This window comes from Orycteropus afer, unplaced genomic scaffold, assembly GCF_000298275.1.
Source record: "Orycteropus afer afer isolate SDZICR_OR568_19922 unplaced genomic scaffold, OryAfe1.0 scaffold00502, whole genome shotgun sequence".
In the NCBI taxonomy this organism is placed as follows: domain Eukaryota; kingdom Metazoa; phylum Chordata; class Mammalia; order Tubulidentata; family Orycteropodidae; genus Orycteropus; species Orycteropus afer.
The window spans coordinates 1433932-1451537 of NW_006922089.1; the positions used below are offsets into that span (position 1 = coordinate 1433932).

The 17606-nt window shown below is 53.2% G+C and overlaps 1 protein-coding gene across 1 annotated transcript in view; it reads right to left on the reverse strand.

The window, feature by feature from the left end:
* The window catches only part of KLHL22 (kelch like family member 22), a 64546-nt gene that overhangs the window by 28519 nt on the left and 18421 nt on the right, over positions 1 to 17606 (reverse strand). The window contains exons 3-4 of the mRNA XM_007955437.2: positions 9255 to 9973; positions 826 to 1018 (exon numbers count right to left, since the gene is read on the reverse strand). Of these exons, the coding sequence (XP_007953628.1) occupies positions 826 to 1018; positions 9255 to 9973 (912 nt within the window). The remainder of the gene's footprint in view (positions 1 to 825; positions 1019 to 9254; positions 9974 to 17606) is intronic.

A 17606-nucleotide genomic window follows, 5' to 3' on the forward strand; every position in this document is an offset into this window, starting at 1 on the left:
CCACTCTATCCAGGACCTCCTGCACTGTTCCTGCACTGATCCCGCTCTGAGTGGTTGACAGTGGTAGCTGGGCACCACCTAGTGCTTCTGGTCTCACGATCACATAGACTGAGGACCACATTGTCCACTAGGCCCTTGGGCTAATTATTTCTCCCATGCTTGTTTCTTGGCTAGGGTCTGAGTACTCCGAAGCCACAAGATGAAAGAGTTATCACCTCCCTGGAGCACCACCTCTGCCCAATGAACATAGTATCGAGCATGTTCAAACTGGAGTAAACCAAGGTATTATGTAAGATGCCCTTTATTTTATTTATTTATTTAAAGCATGTCTGGCTTCTGGAAGGCTCCTGGGCGGGGGCCCCAGCCCTCATGGGGGCCTCTGGTGGAGAGGCCTGATGACAGAGGTCTGAGGACAGAGCAGGGGCAGGCCTGTGATGCAAGCTCCCGAGGCCTCATCTCCACCAACGACCTTTGATTTCACGCTCTTGGACTCATCCCAGCTCATCTCAGCTGAAGGACAGACAAGGAAAGGGCTGGGTCTGCCTTTGAACCCCAAGGTTAAAGCAGTTTATTGGGCCCAAGGTCTCATGACACGCGAGTCCTGAGAGAGTGACATTCTGGCGAACAGGGTCAGGACAACTAGACAAGCCCTCTTCCCAGATGGCTCCTCTGAGCCCCAGAGACTTCCCTAGCAATGCCTCCATGCAGGGTCTGCTCCCTGGGCCTGTTCCCTGGCCTGGGATAGTCACTGGCCTTGATACCTGGGCCTCACCCTCGCTGCCCGCCAGGGAAGCAAAGTGGCCTCTTTTGGAGGGGCTCCCTTACCTCCCTCTTGAGTGGGGCCACATAGGCCCAGGAGTTGGTGGCGGGATCGTAGCGCTCCACGGCATTGAGGTCGTTGTGGTAGTCGCGGCCCGCCACGGCGTAGATATACTTGCCCACGACACACACACACAGGTCGGCGTGCTCCTGCTGCAGGGGCTGGATCTGGAACCAGCGGTTGTGCCGTGGGTCATACCTTTTGTGGGGGACATGAGAACAGCGTATCACTGGCCAGGTGAGAAGGGCACCTGCTGGCCCCACCCCTCCTGCTCTGGCTCGCTTCCCCCACTCACCAACGCACACACAACACATTGCCGTGCCACAGGCCTCCTCCCCACCTGAGCACACGTGTGGCTTCTGTGCACCGTCCTTCAAGGAAGGCGTGGTCTGAGCTCAGGCAGCGGGGTGTCACCCTGCAGCTGTATCCGGAGCCACTTCAGTCTCAACTGCCTCGACTCACAGTCCCGAGGCCCCGCCTTCCTTCAGGAAGGATCCCCACTTATGGCCTCCAGCTTCCCCCAACATTCTGTCACACGCCCAGGACCCTGTACAGGGTCCGTCGGTGTCCCCAGCCCCCTCTAAGTGTCAACTCAGCTGAGTCTCTGCCCAGCCACCCGGCAGCCTCACCAACTCCTCTGTGTCCCCTCCATCTGCCTATCCCCCGTGCGGTGCTGCTCAGGTATGGCCAGGCTCCACGCTCTCCAGTGGACCACGACCCCCCTTCCCGGGTCCTGTTCTGGGGGAGGGCTGCTGCCAAGCTGGACTGTGGCCCACAGATTCCAGGAGTTCTAGGGCAAGAGCAGCCTGGGCTGTGGCAGGCCTGCACTACTGACAGCCTGCCCACCTGAGTCCAGGCCCCACACCAGGGCCGCTGCGTGGCCCCCCTAAGTCCTGACCCCTGAGCCTCTCCTGGAGATGCAGCTCCACCTAAGCCACAGCCCTGCCTTCTCACCACCATCTCCGGACCAGGTCCAGTCCCTGGGCCTCCTTCCCACCCTGCCCATCGCTGCTGAGCCCACTGAGCAGACCCAGGCTGCTCGGCCCTACTCCTCCTGGCCCTCAGGCTGTGCCTCCTGCTTCCCAGCAGCTTGCTCTTCTGCCTTCAGAGAGCTCTGCACTCCAGCCCAGGGTCTCAGCCACCCCAGGGCCACCCACCGCACCCAGCTGCCCCTGGGGGCCACCCACCTCGCCCAGCTCCACCCACCTCCCGCCGCTCCCTGTGCCACTCACCTCACTGGGTGTCACCCCACCTCCCCTAGCACCATCCTCCTCCTACAGGGCCACCTACTTTGCCCAGCTCCACCCACCTGCCCCCAGGCCACCCACCTCTCCCAGTTCTACCCAGGGCCATCCACCTCACCCCAAGCCACCCATTCCCCCAGGGCCACCTACTTCCCCCAGCTCCACCCACCTGCCCCAACTCTACCAACCTCACCCTGGGCCACCCACCTCACCAGCCTTTCCTCTGGCCTCTGACCTTCCCACACCTGCCAGAGCCTCTCTACCTGGATGCGTACCTGTCCCAAATGGAACCTGCTCTCCCCTCAACCAGGCTCCTCCTCTTAGGGTTGGTGCCATCTACCCCACCGTCTGTCTCCTCACAGCTAGCTGGGGGCGGGCCTGCAGACTGTATCCCAGGAGGCCCCGTTCTAGTGCTGCGGCCTTAGTCCCGCTGCCCCATCAGTCACTGGGATGCCCAGTCAGAACCTCCTCACCAGGCCCTCCACGTCCAGTCCACCCATCCCACCTCAATGGCCAAGTCCATATATGATGACGCCCCTGTTCACACATCCCATCCCCATGTCCCAGCCGGGACATGAGGACCTCATGGTCAAGTCCGCTCCCACTGTTCACCTCACAGCCCCAGCAAGCCCCACCCCCTGTGCAGTCCCAGGGCCTCTCACGGTCAATTGACTCCCCACCCTCCAGGTCCAGCCCTGGGTGCACACAGGCGGCTGTGCTACAGCTCTGAGGGGCCCAGGTTGGTGAGCCCCAATCCCATGCTATCCTCTGAAGCCTCCTTGCTCAACAGCCTGTGGGGAGATCGGTCTCCTTCCAGTAAGAGTGACTCCAACGAGATCAAGTCTAACCTCCACAGCTTAGAAGAGAGGGGCTTGGTTTCCTCTGCCCTAGGTCGTCTGCTGGGAACTCTGGTAGCATAGTGGCTAAGATGCTTGCTAACCAGACGGCTGGCGGTTCAAACCCACCAGCCACTCCTCGGAAGGAAGGTTGGGCAATCCTACTTCCGTAGTGATACTGCCTCGGAAACCCAAGGAGGGGTCGCTATGAGTCGGGTTTGACTCGACGGCACATAACAACAACAACAACAGGTCGTCTGCTGGCTGGGACCAGTTTCACGCTTTGCCCCAAAGCACTATTATGATGCCATGCTGTTCCCCACGAACAGGGCCAACACGAGACAGGACACAGCTTCGGGTCACCAGCCTGTGGGAATCCTTGCCCTGTCCTTTCCGGCTAGGTGTGCCCAGGCACCAATTCAATTTCTCGTCATTCTATCAGCTTCCGCGTCTGCCCAGGAGCTGAGCCACCCGCCCGGGGAGTGGTATGCCGCCTGCCCAGGACCTGTGCCACCCACCCAGGGAGCTGGGTGCTGCCCACCTGGGAGCCATGCTACCTGCGTAGGAGAGCTATTGTGAGGGGTTGTAAAGAGGAAATGCTAACTTAGGGGGTGTTCCTAAAAAGGACTGGATTTCACTTCTGCATCCCTGGACCTCAGACCCTCACCATCTGGTTCAGGGTGGGCCGTGGCACCAGTGAGTGAGTGGGGAACCAGCAACAGTCCATTCAGCCACTGTGTGCCCTCTCTTGACTGCCGTGGGCTTGGCGCTGGCAACCCAGAGGGAGACTCAGACACAAGGCTTTCCACTGCAACATGGAACAAGCTGGTGTTCAATATGACAATGACCATGACGAGAAAGTATCAAGAATGCAAGGAAAGAGAGACCTATGTACGTGCATGTGTGTGTGTGTGTGGGGGGGACAGGGTTCTCCCAGGATGCCAGGAAAAGTCTCTAGAAGGTGGCATCTGATACCCAGTGCTGGGGCGCCTGGGACAAGGCACAGCATGCGCCGAGGTCCTGGTCAACCGCCAGGCTGGCCCCGCTGCTACGTGCTGAGGCTCGTGCATGTATCTTTTCTCCCCACCTTATGTCCAGCGCAAGGAAGCACCAGTCCTTCCACTGGAGTGAGACGGGGGCCACCAAAGGACCCCTCCTTCCTTCTGCTGCCAGTCCCTAGGCTGAGGTCCCTGGGACGTTTGCATTCAGATTCACGGACAGACGCAGACCTCCATATGCTGTAGTCTGTAGTAGAGTGGACTCTGACCCCCAGAGACCCGTATGACAATGCAGAGCCACCCCACAGGGCTTCTCAGGCTTCACCTTTACAGAAAGATAGACCAACACAATGTGGGAAGTACTGAAAACCACCATTAATATCACATGCAAGTAAAACTTGGCTGAAAATAATTCAAAAACGGTAGCAGCAGTACATCAACAGGCAACGGCCAGAAATGCAAGCCAGATTCAGAAGAGGCTGTGGGACCAAGGGTACTGCAGATGTCACGTGAACCTTTGCTGAAAACAAAGAACATAAGAAAGATGTTTACTTGTGTTTTCTTGACTATGCAATGACATTTGACTATGTAGATCATAACAAATAATGGATGACATTGTGAAGAATGGGAATTGCAGAACACTTAATTGTACTCATAGACCAGGAGGCATGTATGACAAGGTTGTATCCTTTCACCACACTTATTCAATCTATATGCTGAGCAAATAATCGGAGAAGCTGGATTATATGAAGAAAATGTGGCATCAGGATTAGAGGAAGACTTATTAACAACCTGTGATATGCAGACAACACACCTTGCTTGCTGAAAGGTGAGGACAACTTGAAGCACTTACTGATGAAGATCAAAGACTATAGCCTTCAGTGTGGATTACACCTCAACATAAAGAAGACAAAAATCCTCACAACTGGACCAATAAGCAGCATCACAATAAATGGAGAAAAGACTGAAGCTATCAAGGGTTTCATTTTACTTGGATCCAACATCAACGCCCATATAAGCAGCAGTCAAAAAATCAGATGTATTATATGGGGCAAATCTCCTGCAAAGAACCTTTTTTAATGTGCTTATGAGCAAAGATGTCACTTTGAAGCTAAGGTGCACCTGACCCAAGCCATAGTATTTTCAGTCGCCTCGTATGCATGTGAGAGCTGGACAATGAATGAGGAAGACCGAAGAAGAGTTGATGCTTTCCAATTGCGGTGCTGGTGAAAAATACAGACTGTACCACAGACTGCTGGAAGAATGAACAAATTTGTTTTGGAAGAAGTACAGCCAGAGTGCTTCTTGGAAGTGAGAATGGCCAGACTTCGTCTGACCTAGTTTGGTCATGTTGTCAGGAGGGACCATTCTCTGGAGAAGGATGTCATGCTTGGTAAAGTGGAGGGTCAGCGAGAAAGGGGAAAGCCCTCAACGAGATGGACTGACGCAGTGGCTGCAGCGATGGGCTCGGGTACAGCCAGGACTGGGAGGCTGGCGCAGGAGTGGGTAGTGTTTCGTTCTGTTGGACACGGGGCCGCTATGAGCTGGAGTCAACCTCATGGCACTTAACAACAACAACACTTTTCTTCTGTACTCCCACGACTTAAGAATTTTCATGACTATCAATGTTTTATTTACAGGAGAAAGATGGGGCAGTTAGTTCTGTAAAGACTGACAGCCTTGGAGACCCTGCGATGCAGTCCCACTCTGTCCTCTAGGGGCGCTGTGAGTAGAATCGACTCCACAGACTGCTTTGATTCTGTGAAGATTGACAGTCTTGGAGACCCCCTGGGGCAGTTCCACTCTGTCCTCTAGGGGCGCTGTGAGTCAGAATCAACTCCACAGCAGTGGATTTGGGTTATTAATGTTTTCACAGTCCAATTAAAAAAATTCATTTTTAAAACGGACTTCAAAAAATCATCATGGGAACAATTAGTCGAAGGGACTACTGGACCACGGGCACCTCACCTCTATGACTCTTAGACCAGAGGAGTTACCTGGTACTTGGCTACTATTGCCAACCACTCTGAAAGAGATCACAAGAGGAGATCCCGTATGGAGTGGGAGTGAACTATAGAATAAACCTCAACATAATAATAATAATAATAATAATAAAGGCCAGGCTGACTGGTCTGACAGAGACTGGTGGAACCCTGAGACTATGGCCCTTAGTTACCTTTCAGGCCCAGAACTGAACTCACTCCCATGGCTCAACTTTCAGCCAAACCACACACAGGCCTATGAGGTGAACAATGACACCAGAAAGGTGTGCCCTTCTTTGAATAAATAAACGTAAAAGAGCAAACAGGAAGCAGCTGCCCAGGGAGGAAGCTCAGAAGGCAGGAAGGGACAGGAAAGAAGGATACAAGGAAACACAGGGAGGGAGTGGGAGGAGAGCTGTTACATGGTGGCAATGGCAATCAATGCCATGAAACAAAATGTGTGTGAACTGTTAATGGGAAACCAACGTACTCTGCAAACATTCATCCAAACCACATTACAAAATTAGTAATGATAATAAAACAAACTGGCACGGAAATGCTTCAAAAAAAACCCCAAGTTATTTTAACTAGGGTCAGGGCACGGATGCTTTTGAGTTGTGGTGCTGGCGAAGAATGCTGTAAGTACTGTGGACTGCTAAAAGAACTAACAAATCTGTCCTGGAAGAAGTACAGCTGGAATGCTCCTTGGAAGTGAGAATGGCCAGACTCGTCTCACCTACTTTGGTCATGTTGTCAGAAGGGACCATTCCCTGGAGAAGAATGTCATGCTTGGCGAGGTGGAGGGTCGACGAAAGAGGGGATGGCCCTTAACAAGATGGATTGACACAGTGACTTGGTGATGGGCTCAGGTATAGCAAGGATCGTGGAGCCTGAGCAGTGTTTCATTCTGCTGTGCATGGGGTCGCTAAGAGTTGATGACTCGACGTCACCTAACAACAGGGCATGGCAACCTGGAACTAGCTCCTACTAGGCAAGGCGTGCCCCCATCAGTATTCAGGTAACACAAGCGTTGTCAAAGTAAGACAGTCAAAGCAAGATAACTCAACTTGCTCCAAGGTGGGCAGCTTTTTCTACACAGTTCCTGTGCCAATGCTTTAAAATGTAACCTGGTACATCTCCAACACCTCACAAAGCAAACCCTAAATCACCGCAAAATTTTGCTACCCTGTATTTTGAAAGACTAGAGGTTCAGAGGCTGGTGAAATAAGGGACTGGAGGGGACAGAGTCAAACAGGGTGCTCAAAATGAGAGGCTCATCCGGAAACGTGGAGCGCACGCGGAGGGTGCACGTGGAGGGTGCACACAGAGGTTAACAAACCTCTTGTTCTGGGGAGATGACAGATACCAGGGTGATGGGTTGGCAAAGCTGTGGCCCACCCGCCACCTTGCCAGGCAGTCCCCCACATGGCAGGTCCCCGACACCGTGCAGGCCGACCTGGCGCCCCAGTGCACCCTCTGGGAGGCCAGTGGTGCGTCTGCTCTGGAGTGCCTGCCATTCTGATCCAACCTCCTGAGCGGAGGACAGGGCTGCAGTGAAGGGTCAGGGCTGTTAGCAGCATAAGGAACTCCGGTGGTATAGTGGTTAACGCTGCTAACCACAAGGTCAGTGGTTCAAATCTACCAGACGCTGTGCTGAAGAAAGACGCGGCAGTCTCCTTCTGTAAAGATTCCCAGCCTTTGAAACCCAATGAGGATCACCATGAGTCAGAATCAACGTGATGGCAGCAATTTTTTATAAAGTGTCAGCATTATCTAGACTTCACGTGTAGCCATGTTCACAAGAGACATTTAGACCAGAGTAAAGCTGAGGAGACAGCATAGAACCGGCAGACAGCCTACAGGGTGGGCAGTCCCTCGATGGCACCTGAGGAACACCCCTGGAGGAGAGCCTTGAGGACTGAGCTGGGGGCCAGGGACCAGAGCACCCAGTGAGAGGTCCCGCCCCAAGCCCTGGGGGCTGCTCTCTGCAGCAAGTGCTGGCCTGGCTTGGCAGCTGGGACACTGGGCCCCTGAAACAGCAGCTGTGAGGTTTGGCTAGAGGGGAATCTGGAACGGGTAGAGCTAGGCCAGCGAACAGCATTTGGTAAGGGGAAAACGAAGTGAGTCACTCCCTCCTTTCTGAAAATTCTCTTCCTGGTGTTTAACCCAATGTTTGCTTGGTTTGCAGCGTCAGTTTAACAACAGGCCTGCGCCCCAGAGCCAGGACGAAGACTGGCCCAAGACTGGCATTCTGTTTCTCTTCAGCCAGGGTCACTACCCTTGATTCCCTGTGATGGGGCTGGGCCCTGGGGGTGGACAAACGAACGGGAACTCAGTCGGCACCTAGTTCCCGGCCGCCAGAAGGCAGCCAGTGCTGCTGTGTGCTGACCTGCAGCTGGCTGGCCGGGGGGGAGCCTGCCCATGTGCAGGATGGAGGAGAGGCCCTGGGAATCTGACGGCAGGCAAGGACGTGTGGTGGGCCAGCCCCAGGGGACGGACTGTGGGACTGCAGCCCCACAGATTTAACACAAGGTGTCCCCAGGCCCTGCAGTCCCTCTCTAGGCAAATGATCTCCTCCAGGGACCTCATGCGTAGCATGCAGCTGACCACAGGGCAGGGGACCCTCAGGAGAACCATGTGGCTCAGCCGACGGCAGGGGGGGGGGACCCGCAGGAGAGCCACAGGGCTCATCTGAGCACAGGGCAGGGGACCTACAGGAGAGCCATTCATGGGGCTCAGCTGACTGTAGGGTGGGGGACCTGCAGGAGAGCCCAGGGCTCGGCCGATGACAGGCGGACCCGCAGGAGCACGCCAGTGCTCAGCAGCCTTCCCTGCATCTCAGGCTGGGTACTGCTGCCCTCCCCATGGGCTGTGTTAAGATCGAAGCAGACAGGCAAAGGGAAGTCAGGACAGGCGTAACAGCTGGGGAAGGAGGCCGGGGAAGAGGGTGGCTGGTCCAGCTGCTCTCCAGCTCCTGGGTCCCCCTTTCCGAGGCCCAGCTGTCCCTCCTGCCATGGGCTCCCCAGGCCTCAGGCTCCCACCTGCCTGAGAACACAGCGCTCACTCATGTCCCAATGCCGGCCCACAGGACCGAGGGTGCAAGCCCCAGCAGTGGAGCGGCGAAGGGAGGGAAAAGCACTGCAGGCGGCTCTCGCTCTTGGCTCACTGCTGTCTGTCCTTTGAGTCAACCTGGGCCGACAGGACAGATGTGCCTGACAAGATGCACCAGCAGCTGAAGATGCAAATGGGAGAACCCCAGCTTTCCGCACGGCGGCCTTGGATGTGCCCTGCCTTGTGAAGCCACACACTGACCAAGCCCCAGTAACCTCCACCCTCTCAGGCTACGACTCCCAGAGACCAAGCGTCTCTCCTACCTCCAGCACCGGGACTCGGCACGAAACCCTTGCACGTTGTTGTCCCCGCCAATCAAATACACAAAGTTGTTCAGCACCGCGATGCCCTGGTTGGACATGCGGGGTGCCAGAGAGGCGGTGAAGTGCTTCCACTCTCCCAGCAGGGGGTTCAGGTACTTGGCCTGGTCGCTCAGCACCGTGGAGGGCGTGGAGTGAATGCCCCCAAAGCCCACGACGCACTGGACGTCCGACCGCAGCTCCGTCTGTGGGCCCTGCAGGCTGGGTTGCAGGCTCTCGTTCCGGTGGTACATGAGGGCGTTGGCCACCGTGTCTCGCAGCGGGCTCGGATCCAGCTTGTCGTGGAGCCGCTGCAGGACTTCAGGTTCCATCAGTGGGAAGCGCACGGTCTCCAGGAGCTTGGGGGGCTCCTGCAGCGAGATCTGGTCAGCCTGCACCTGCTCCGGCGGGTAGTGGTAGAGCAAGGCGCCCTCATAGACCTGGCTCTCACAGGACACCTCCAGGCGGTTGCTGCTGAGGAGGGAGTAGACCTTCTCCAGGGGGAGCTGGCGGTACTTGTCAGTCCGTGAGAAGGCCACAAAGTTCTTGAGGATGTAGGTGTCCAGCTGCTCGGTCAGGCGGCTCAAGTCGAACAGCTCTGCCAGCCGGTACACGTCAAGAATATTTTCCTCGTCCACCCAGGACATGAGAAAGTCACAGCAGAAATGGATGATCTCTGGGATCTGCAGGGCAGAGAAGGACACCAAGTCAAGGCCAGGGGGGGACAGCGTGCCGGGGGGTGGGAAACGCAGGCTAATAGCAGGAACATAACTTGCATGGCCGTCCGCTGAGGCCGGCTGCCCAGAAGGAGAGCAAAGCCACCAACCTCCTTAGCTGCACCCAACCTTTCCCAACTCAGAGGCCTGGCGCTGCCGCCTTCCTCAGACGCCTAGCTGACGGGGGCTCACTGCCAGCCGACTGGGCTTCAATCCCGGCTCTGTGGCCTGTTCTCAATGTCCCTAAGTTTCAGCTTCCTCATCTGTCAAAAGGACACGGTTAAAAACGAGCAGATAAACGAAGGCTGAGAGAGCGCACAGGAGGAATCTGGCACATGGTCGTCCAATCACGTGTGTCACCTGCCTTTCAGTTAAAAAGCACTGGCATTCCAGGTAACGCAGGGAGGAACTGTAAGAGAGCTGTTACATTGTGGGGAACGGAAATCAACATCATGAAACAAAACGTGTATGAACTGCTGTGTGGAAAATGAATTTGCTCTCTCAACTCACCCACCCAAATCACAATCAAAATTTTAAAAAAGTACTGGCACTCCAGAGACAAGCATGAGCACATCAGGGGTCTTGGATCTGGAACAGACCCGGGGCCCCCCTGGGCTCTCTAGAAAAGTCGGCCTCTCCAAATGCTCGGGCCCCCAAATCACACCCCGCTCCTTTCTTCTGCCAGTACCCCCCTAGCCTGAGGCTCAGCCAAGCGGCAGGCAGCGGACCAGCCCTCCTGCAAGGTGCTCACCAGTGCTGCCCCTGGGCCCCATTCTGGGGTCCGACTCCAGTTCCTGGAAGCCGGCGAGGTTTCCAAGGATCTCCCACAGGTCAGGACAACAATTAGTGCAGGGATCCCAGGGGATCTGCACCCTCCCTTCCAGCCCTGACAAAGTACTGGTCAGCTGGGGGGAGGCTGGAGATGGAATGGTGTTCCGGCTTGGGAGAAGCGGGCCACAGGCCCCTATGACCGCAAAGGCACCGCGGCTGGGACACATGGTTAATGTGCTTGCCTGCTAACGTAACAGTGGAGAGTTCAGTCCTCTCAGAGGCACCTCAGAAGAAAGGCCTGATGATCTCCTGAAAAATCAAGTCACTGAGAACCCTGAGGACCACAGCTCTGTGGACACACCTGGGGGTGCTGTGAGTCAGAGCTGATCCGGGGGCCGCTGGTTTACAAATTCTTTAGAGAAACAGAATTTTCGAATTTCTCTTAAAATGGGAATACATCATTTATACAACAAAGCCAACTTATTTATCACGGCACAAAGAGTAATTGTGGTGGTATCTGAAGCTTACTAATAAATGTTTAAGGAGCTCTGATGGCGTAGCGCCTAGGGCATTGGACTGCTAACCAGAAAGTTGGCAGTTCAAACCCACCAGCCACTCTGTGGAAGGAAGACTGGGCCAATCGACTTCTGAAAGGATTTACTGCCTCGGAAACCCGATGGGGCTCGCTGTGAGTCAGAGTCAGCTTGATGGCAACGAGTGTGGTTGGGTTGGGTTTAATACATGTTTAAGAAGCTCTGATGGCGCAGTGCCTAAGGCATCTGACTGTTAATCTTCCGAAAAGATTTACAGCCTCAGAAACCCAATGGGGGTCACTGTCAATAGGAGCTGACTTGATGCCATTGGTTTTTTTTTTCCTAAATCAATGTTTAAAATCTGTTTTTTTTCTTTTTAGACATTGCCTGTTCGCCAGGTACTATGTTAAGGGCTGAATGTTGTTGTTAGGTGCTGTCAAGTCAGCGCCGCCTCACAGCCACCGTACGTACAACAGAACGCAACACGGCCCAGTTCCGCACCACCCTCATAATCATTCCAATGCTTGAGCCCACAAATGCAGCTACTGTGTCAATCCATCTCATCGAGGGTCTTCCTCTTTTGCACTGGCGCTCTACTTTACCAAGCACGGTATCCTTCTCCAGGGGTTGGTCCCTGCTGACAACAGGACCAAAGTATGACAGATAAGTCTAGCCATTCTTGTTTCTAAGGAGCATTCTGGCTGTACTTCTTCCAGGACAGATTTGCTTGTTCTTCTCGTAGTCCACGGTATAGTCAACATTCTCTGCCAACACAGTTCAAGTGCATCAATTCTTCTTTGGTCTTCTTTATTCACTGTCCAGCCTTCACATGCATATGACCCAAAACCAAACCAAACTCACTGCTGTCGAGTCAGTCCCGACTCATAGCGACCCCCTCCTTGGGTTTCTGAGGTGGTATCTCATCTCTATCGAAGTAGATTGTCCAGTCTTCCTTCCAAGGAGTGGCTGGTAGGTTTGAACCACCAGTCTTCTGGTTAGCAGTCAAGTGCCTTAGGCACCACACCACCACAGGTGATTGAAAATACCATGGCTTGGTGTCAGGTGTACCTTAGTCTTCAAAGTACATCTTTGTTCTTCAACACTTGAAAGAAATCTTTTGCAGCAGATCAGCCAAGAGCAATACGTCATCTGATTTCTTGACTGCTGCTTCTATGGGTGTTAATTGTGGATCCAAGTAAAATGAAATCCTTGACAACTTCAATATTTTCTCCATTCATCGTGATCTGCTTACTGGTAGAGTTGCAAGGATTTCTGTTTTCTTGGTGTTGAGGTGTAATCCATACTGAGGGCTGCAGTCTTTGATCTTCATCAGTAGTGCTTCAAGTCATCTTCACTTTCAGCAAACAAGGTTGTGCTATCTGCATATCTCAGGTTGTTAATGAATCTTCCCCCAATCCTGATACTGTGTTCTTCTTCATAAAGTCTAGCTTCTTGGAATATCTACTCAGCATACAGTTTGAATTAAGTACAGTGAAGGACACAACCCTGCCACACACCCTTCCTGGTTTTAAACCATGCAGTAACCTCTCATTCTGTTCAGATGACTGCTTCTTGGTCTATGTACAGGTTTCTTGTGAGTACAAGTGCTCTGGAATTCCCATTCTTTATAATGTCATCCATAATGTGTTGAAATGATCCACACAATTGGATGCTTTTGCATAGTGAATAAAACACAGGTGAACATCTCTCTGTCTTCTGAACTTGATGAGTAGGACTGCAAGGAACCCTGCAAATTACAAGGCAAGGATCTTCTTCCCTCAAATGCCCCCAGGTGCTCCGTCAGGTCTACAACATCTTGTCTTTTAACATTTTTGTGGTGATGTGAATCAGTTTGCAGAGCAAATCAGTTGTCCGTTCATCAGTTCATACACACTGTGTTTTCTGACACTGGCTGCAATCCCCAGCATGGAACAGCTCTCTTCCCACGTCCCCATGTTTTCCATTCCCCTTTGTCCTTCTTTCCTATCCCTTCCGCCTTCTGAGCTTTCTCCCTGGGCAAACGCTGCCCCTTTTATATTGTACGACTGATTGTTCTAAGGAGTGCATCCCTCCTTGGTGTCACTGTTCACCTTATAGTTCTATCTGTGGCTGAAAGTTGAGCCGTGGGGGTGAATTTAGTTCCAGGACTGAAGGGTGTTTCAGGGCCACAGACTCAGGGGTTACATCAATTGCTATCAGACCAGCAAGACTGGTCTTTTTTGATTTTGAGTTTTGTTGCACATTTTACCCTCACTCTATGCAGGACTTCCTACTATGATCCCTTTCTGAGTGGTCTGCAGTGGTAGCCAGACACCATCCTGTTCTTCTGGTCTCAGGGTCTTGGTGGCTGAGGCTGTGTGGTCCATTAGGCCTTTGGACCAACTGCTTCTTTGCATCTTTGATTTTCTTCACTCTTCTTTGCTCTAAACAGGGAGAGGCCAATGGCTGTACCTTAAAAACTTTTTACTTTATTATCTTCTCCCTTAGCAGGTACTTCTGCTTTGCCAATTTCTCCTGAAATACAACTTCTGATCCATCATGGGCCAAGAGACTGGAGGCCAGCTGGTGGTTGAAATACAAGAGAAAATGTCTCTGAGAGGGCCTGAGAACACATGAGCGTCCCAGTGGGGGCAGGGCTGTCTCTCCCCTCACGCTCATGTTCAGAGCAGTGGACCTGGCAAAGGGAAACTCAGAGAGCTCACCCCTCGCCCATGACAGGCTCAGAGATGGGAACTCACATGCCCAGCACTACCCAACTGGGGTGGTCTTGGTGGGACTCAGAGCCTGGTCTCTGAGGACACCGAAGAGCCTGAACTCAACCAGGCCTAGCAAAGGGCACAGCAAACAGGGGCAGGGGCAAGCCGAACACCCCTGAGTCACAACCAAATACAGTCCATCAGGTTCATGGGCTCCAAGTCAATTTTCTGTAATGAAAACACTGGTTGTTATTGTTGTTGCTGCCCAGTGGATTCCAACTCTTAGTGACCCTACGGGACAGAGCAGAACTGGAGAAAACACAGCAGTTGTCAAGGATTTCATCCTACGTGCATCCACAGTAAACACCCACGGAAGCAGCAGCCAAGAAATCAGACATCGTACCGCACTGGGAAAATCTGCTGCAAAAGACCTCTTCAAAGCGTTAAGAAGCAAAGATACCACTTTGAAGACTGATGTGCGCCTGACCCAAGCCAGGGTATTTTCAATCGCCTCATATGCATGTGAAAGCTGGACAATGAATAAGGAAGACCAAAGAGTTGATGCCTTTGACTTGTGGTGTTGGTGAAGAATGCTGCAAGTCCCTTGGCTGCCAGAAGAAGGGAGAAGTGCAGCTGGAATGGTCCATGGAAGCGAGAATGGCCAGGCTTCATCTCACCTGCTTTGCTCATGTTGTCAAAAGGGACCGCTCCCTGAAGGCCCATCATGCTTGGTAAAGCGAAGGGTCAGTGAAAAAGGGGCAGACCCTCAACGAGGTGGACAGACACAGTGGCTGCAACGATGGGCTCAGGCACAGCCAGGATTGTGAGGCTGGCGCAGGACCAGGCAGGGTTTCGTTCTGCTGCGCACGGGGTCACCGTGAGTCGGCACCGACTCAACAGCACCGGACAACAGAGTTTCCCAGGCTGTAATCTTTACAAGAGCAGGTCTCCAGGGCTCTTCTCCCGCAGAGACACTGGCGGGTTTGAACCTCCGACCACTTGGTTAGTAGTGGAGTAATTAACCATTGCACCATGAGTGCTCCTTAACATACTATCTAGGAGCCCAATCAATTAAAAATAAAAATACACAGAGCTGCTCGAAGGGAAGGGGAGCTCCCTGTCCAGTGCTGCCACAGCCTCTCAGGAGCTGGGCTCTAGGGGCACAGGGCAACCCTCCTTGTGAGCGGTGGGGAGAGTGGGCAGTGAGCAAGGGAAGATGGTCTCTGGGGAAGAAATCTGGTATCAGCCAGCATGGTCGATGAGGGCGAGCGAAGCAGAAGGCAGAGTGAGCTGGTGGGAGGAAACCAGAGAAACGGAGTCCCCAGCAGAGGAAGATTTAAAGGGTGACTTGTTCCCACCTGGATACAGAGCATGAGGAAGATGGAGGGTCAGATGGGAAGTCGAGGTTTTGGGCCCAGGGCCCTGGTAGAAGGGTCAGACTCTGCACGGAGTGGGGAAGGTGGCAGGGAATGGCAGTGGGACGGTCTGGGTGGAGGAGACGGATAGCCCACTCTCGGTATGCTGACGGTGAGCCCTTATGGGGAGCTGTTCAGGAGGCAGCTGAACAGAGGAAGAAGTGAAGTACTGCAAGGCCAGAGAACCAATGAAGAGTTCCCGAAACAACAATGGCAAGACAGCAGAGACAAGGAAAGGGCACTTATAACGCACATGGTTAAGGGTCAACTACTAACCGAAAGGCTGAGATTCAAACCCACCCATACAGGTGCCTCGAGAGAAACATCTGGTGATCTACTTCCAAGACAATCAGACACTGGAAAGCCTGTGGGCACAGTTCTACCTGGACACACGGGGGGCTCCGTGAGTTGGAGGGGACCCGGCAGCACTGCTTTGGTCTGTTTTAGGGACAGAGGGGTCTGTGAACAAGGTAGGTAAGAAAGTATTCCACTGTAAAGGCCACAACCAAAACCAAACCCACTGCCACTGAGTGGATTGCAACTCCTATCGACCGTAGAGGGCAGAGTGGAACTGTCCCACTGGGTCTCTGAGGTTGTTAATCTTTGCAGAAGCAGACTACCTGAGCCTTCTCTCATAGAGTGGCTGGTAGGTTCAAACCACCAACCTTTTGGTTAGTAGTGGAATATTTTAACCACTGTGCCACCAGAACACCTGTTGTGAAGGTCACCTTGGCTTAATTCTACCTACCCATCATGCAAGCATGCAGGGGCAAGCCATGGCCCCAAGTATATACAGGCCTTGTCCCTGCCAACCCGAGGAGGATGGAGCATAGGTGGCTGCGGTGGCCCTGCCATGCTGAATGGGCCCTCCAGGGGCCCCGATAAGTTGGTTTTCCCATGACTTCAGATTCTGTTAATGCCCATATAGTGCAATGGATCATTTTTACATGGCCTTTTCCAGAAGGCTGGCAGTTCAAACCCACCAGCCACTCCTCAGAAGGAAGACTGGGCCATCTACTTCTGTAGTGAAACTGCCTCGGAATCCCAAGGAGGGGTCGCTATGAGTCGGATCCGACCTGATGGCAGTGAGTTTGGTTTGGTGGTTGGTTTCTAACTGTGATCTTAAGGAGCTCTGGTGGCATAGTGGATAAGGCATTTGGCTGCTAACCAGAAGGTCAGCGGTTCAAACCCACCAGCCGTTCCATGGAAGGAAGATAGGGGCAGTCTGCTTCCGTAAAGATTTACAGCCTTGGGAATCCAATGGGGGTTGCTATGAGTTGGAATCAACTTGATGGCAGTCAGTTTTTTGTTTTTTAACCATGGTCTTATAACTCCAACAAAGATTGGGTGAGATTATGCAAATAAGGTGTCTGTGGCCCAGCAAAGGGATCGGGCAGCTTTGCTAATAATAATAATATTTGCTAATAATGCAAATAAGGTGAATGACACCCATGTGGAACTCTAATGAAGGCACTAGACAGGTCTGCCACCTCATAGGCTTAAAATGAGCTATCTCAGAGGCAGAAAGGGGGTACCTCACAGCCATCAGAAGACGACACATGAGCAGAGTGTATCCTTTGGACCTGGGGTCCCTGTGCTGAGAACCTCTTAGACCCAGGAGACAGAAAGAGAGCACAATTAGATTGGAGATGGTGCAAGATAATGATAAGGAAAGACAGAAATAGCAGCATCAGAACCAGGAGACCACAGTGAGATGGACAGTGGGCTTTCTGGTGCATGGCGTGAGATGGTTACAGTCGGTGTGCAGACCCAAGGAGCAAGAAAGCTGAGTGCCTTCGGGCAGGAGGCTGCCAGGTAGAGGGGGGTGCCTCTGGGTACTTGTTGACGGAACTAGGCTTGCTGTCCCAGAGTGAGAGTGCTGAGCGCCTTTGGACAGGATTCTTGGCACAGATGGGTGTCCCCAGACATCTGTGGGAGCTAAACGGGTCTGTAACACTTGCATGAGCAAGGCAGGCTGGGCCAGGTGCCAGAGAGAGGTCTGCCTGCGGGCACATCTGAAAAGCGGCTGTCCTGATTGAAGTACTATATCCTGAATGTTCCTAATCCTGAATTTTAACCTGTTACTTCCCTAATAAACTCCCTAATTTTGAATGTTGTCTGGGAGTTCTGTGTGGTCACTACAACCGTCGAGCCTAGCCAAGAAGGGGAGAGTGCCATGGGAGGG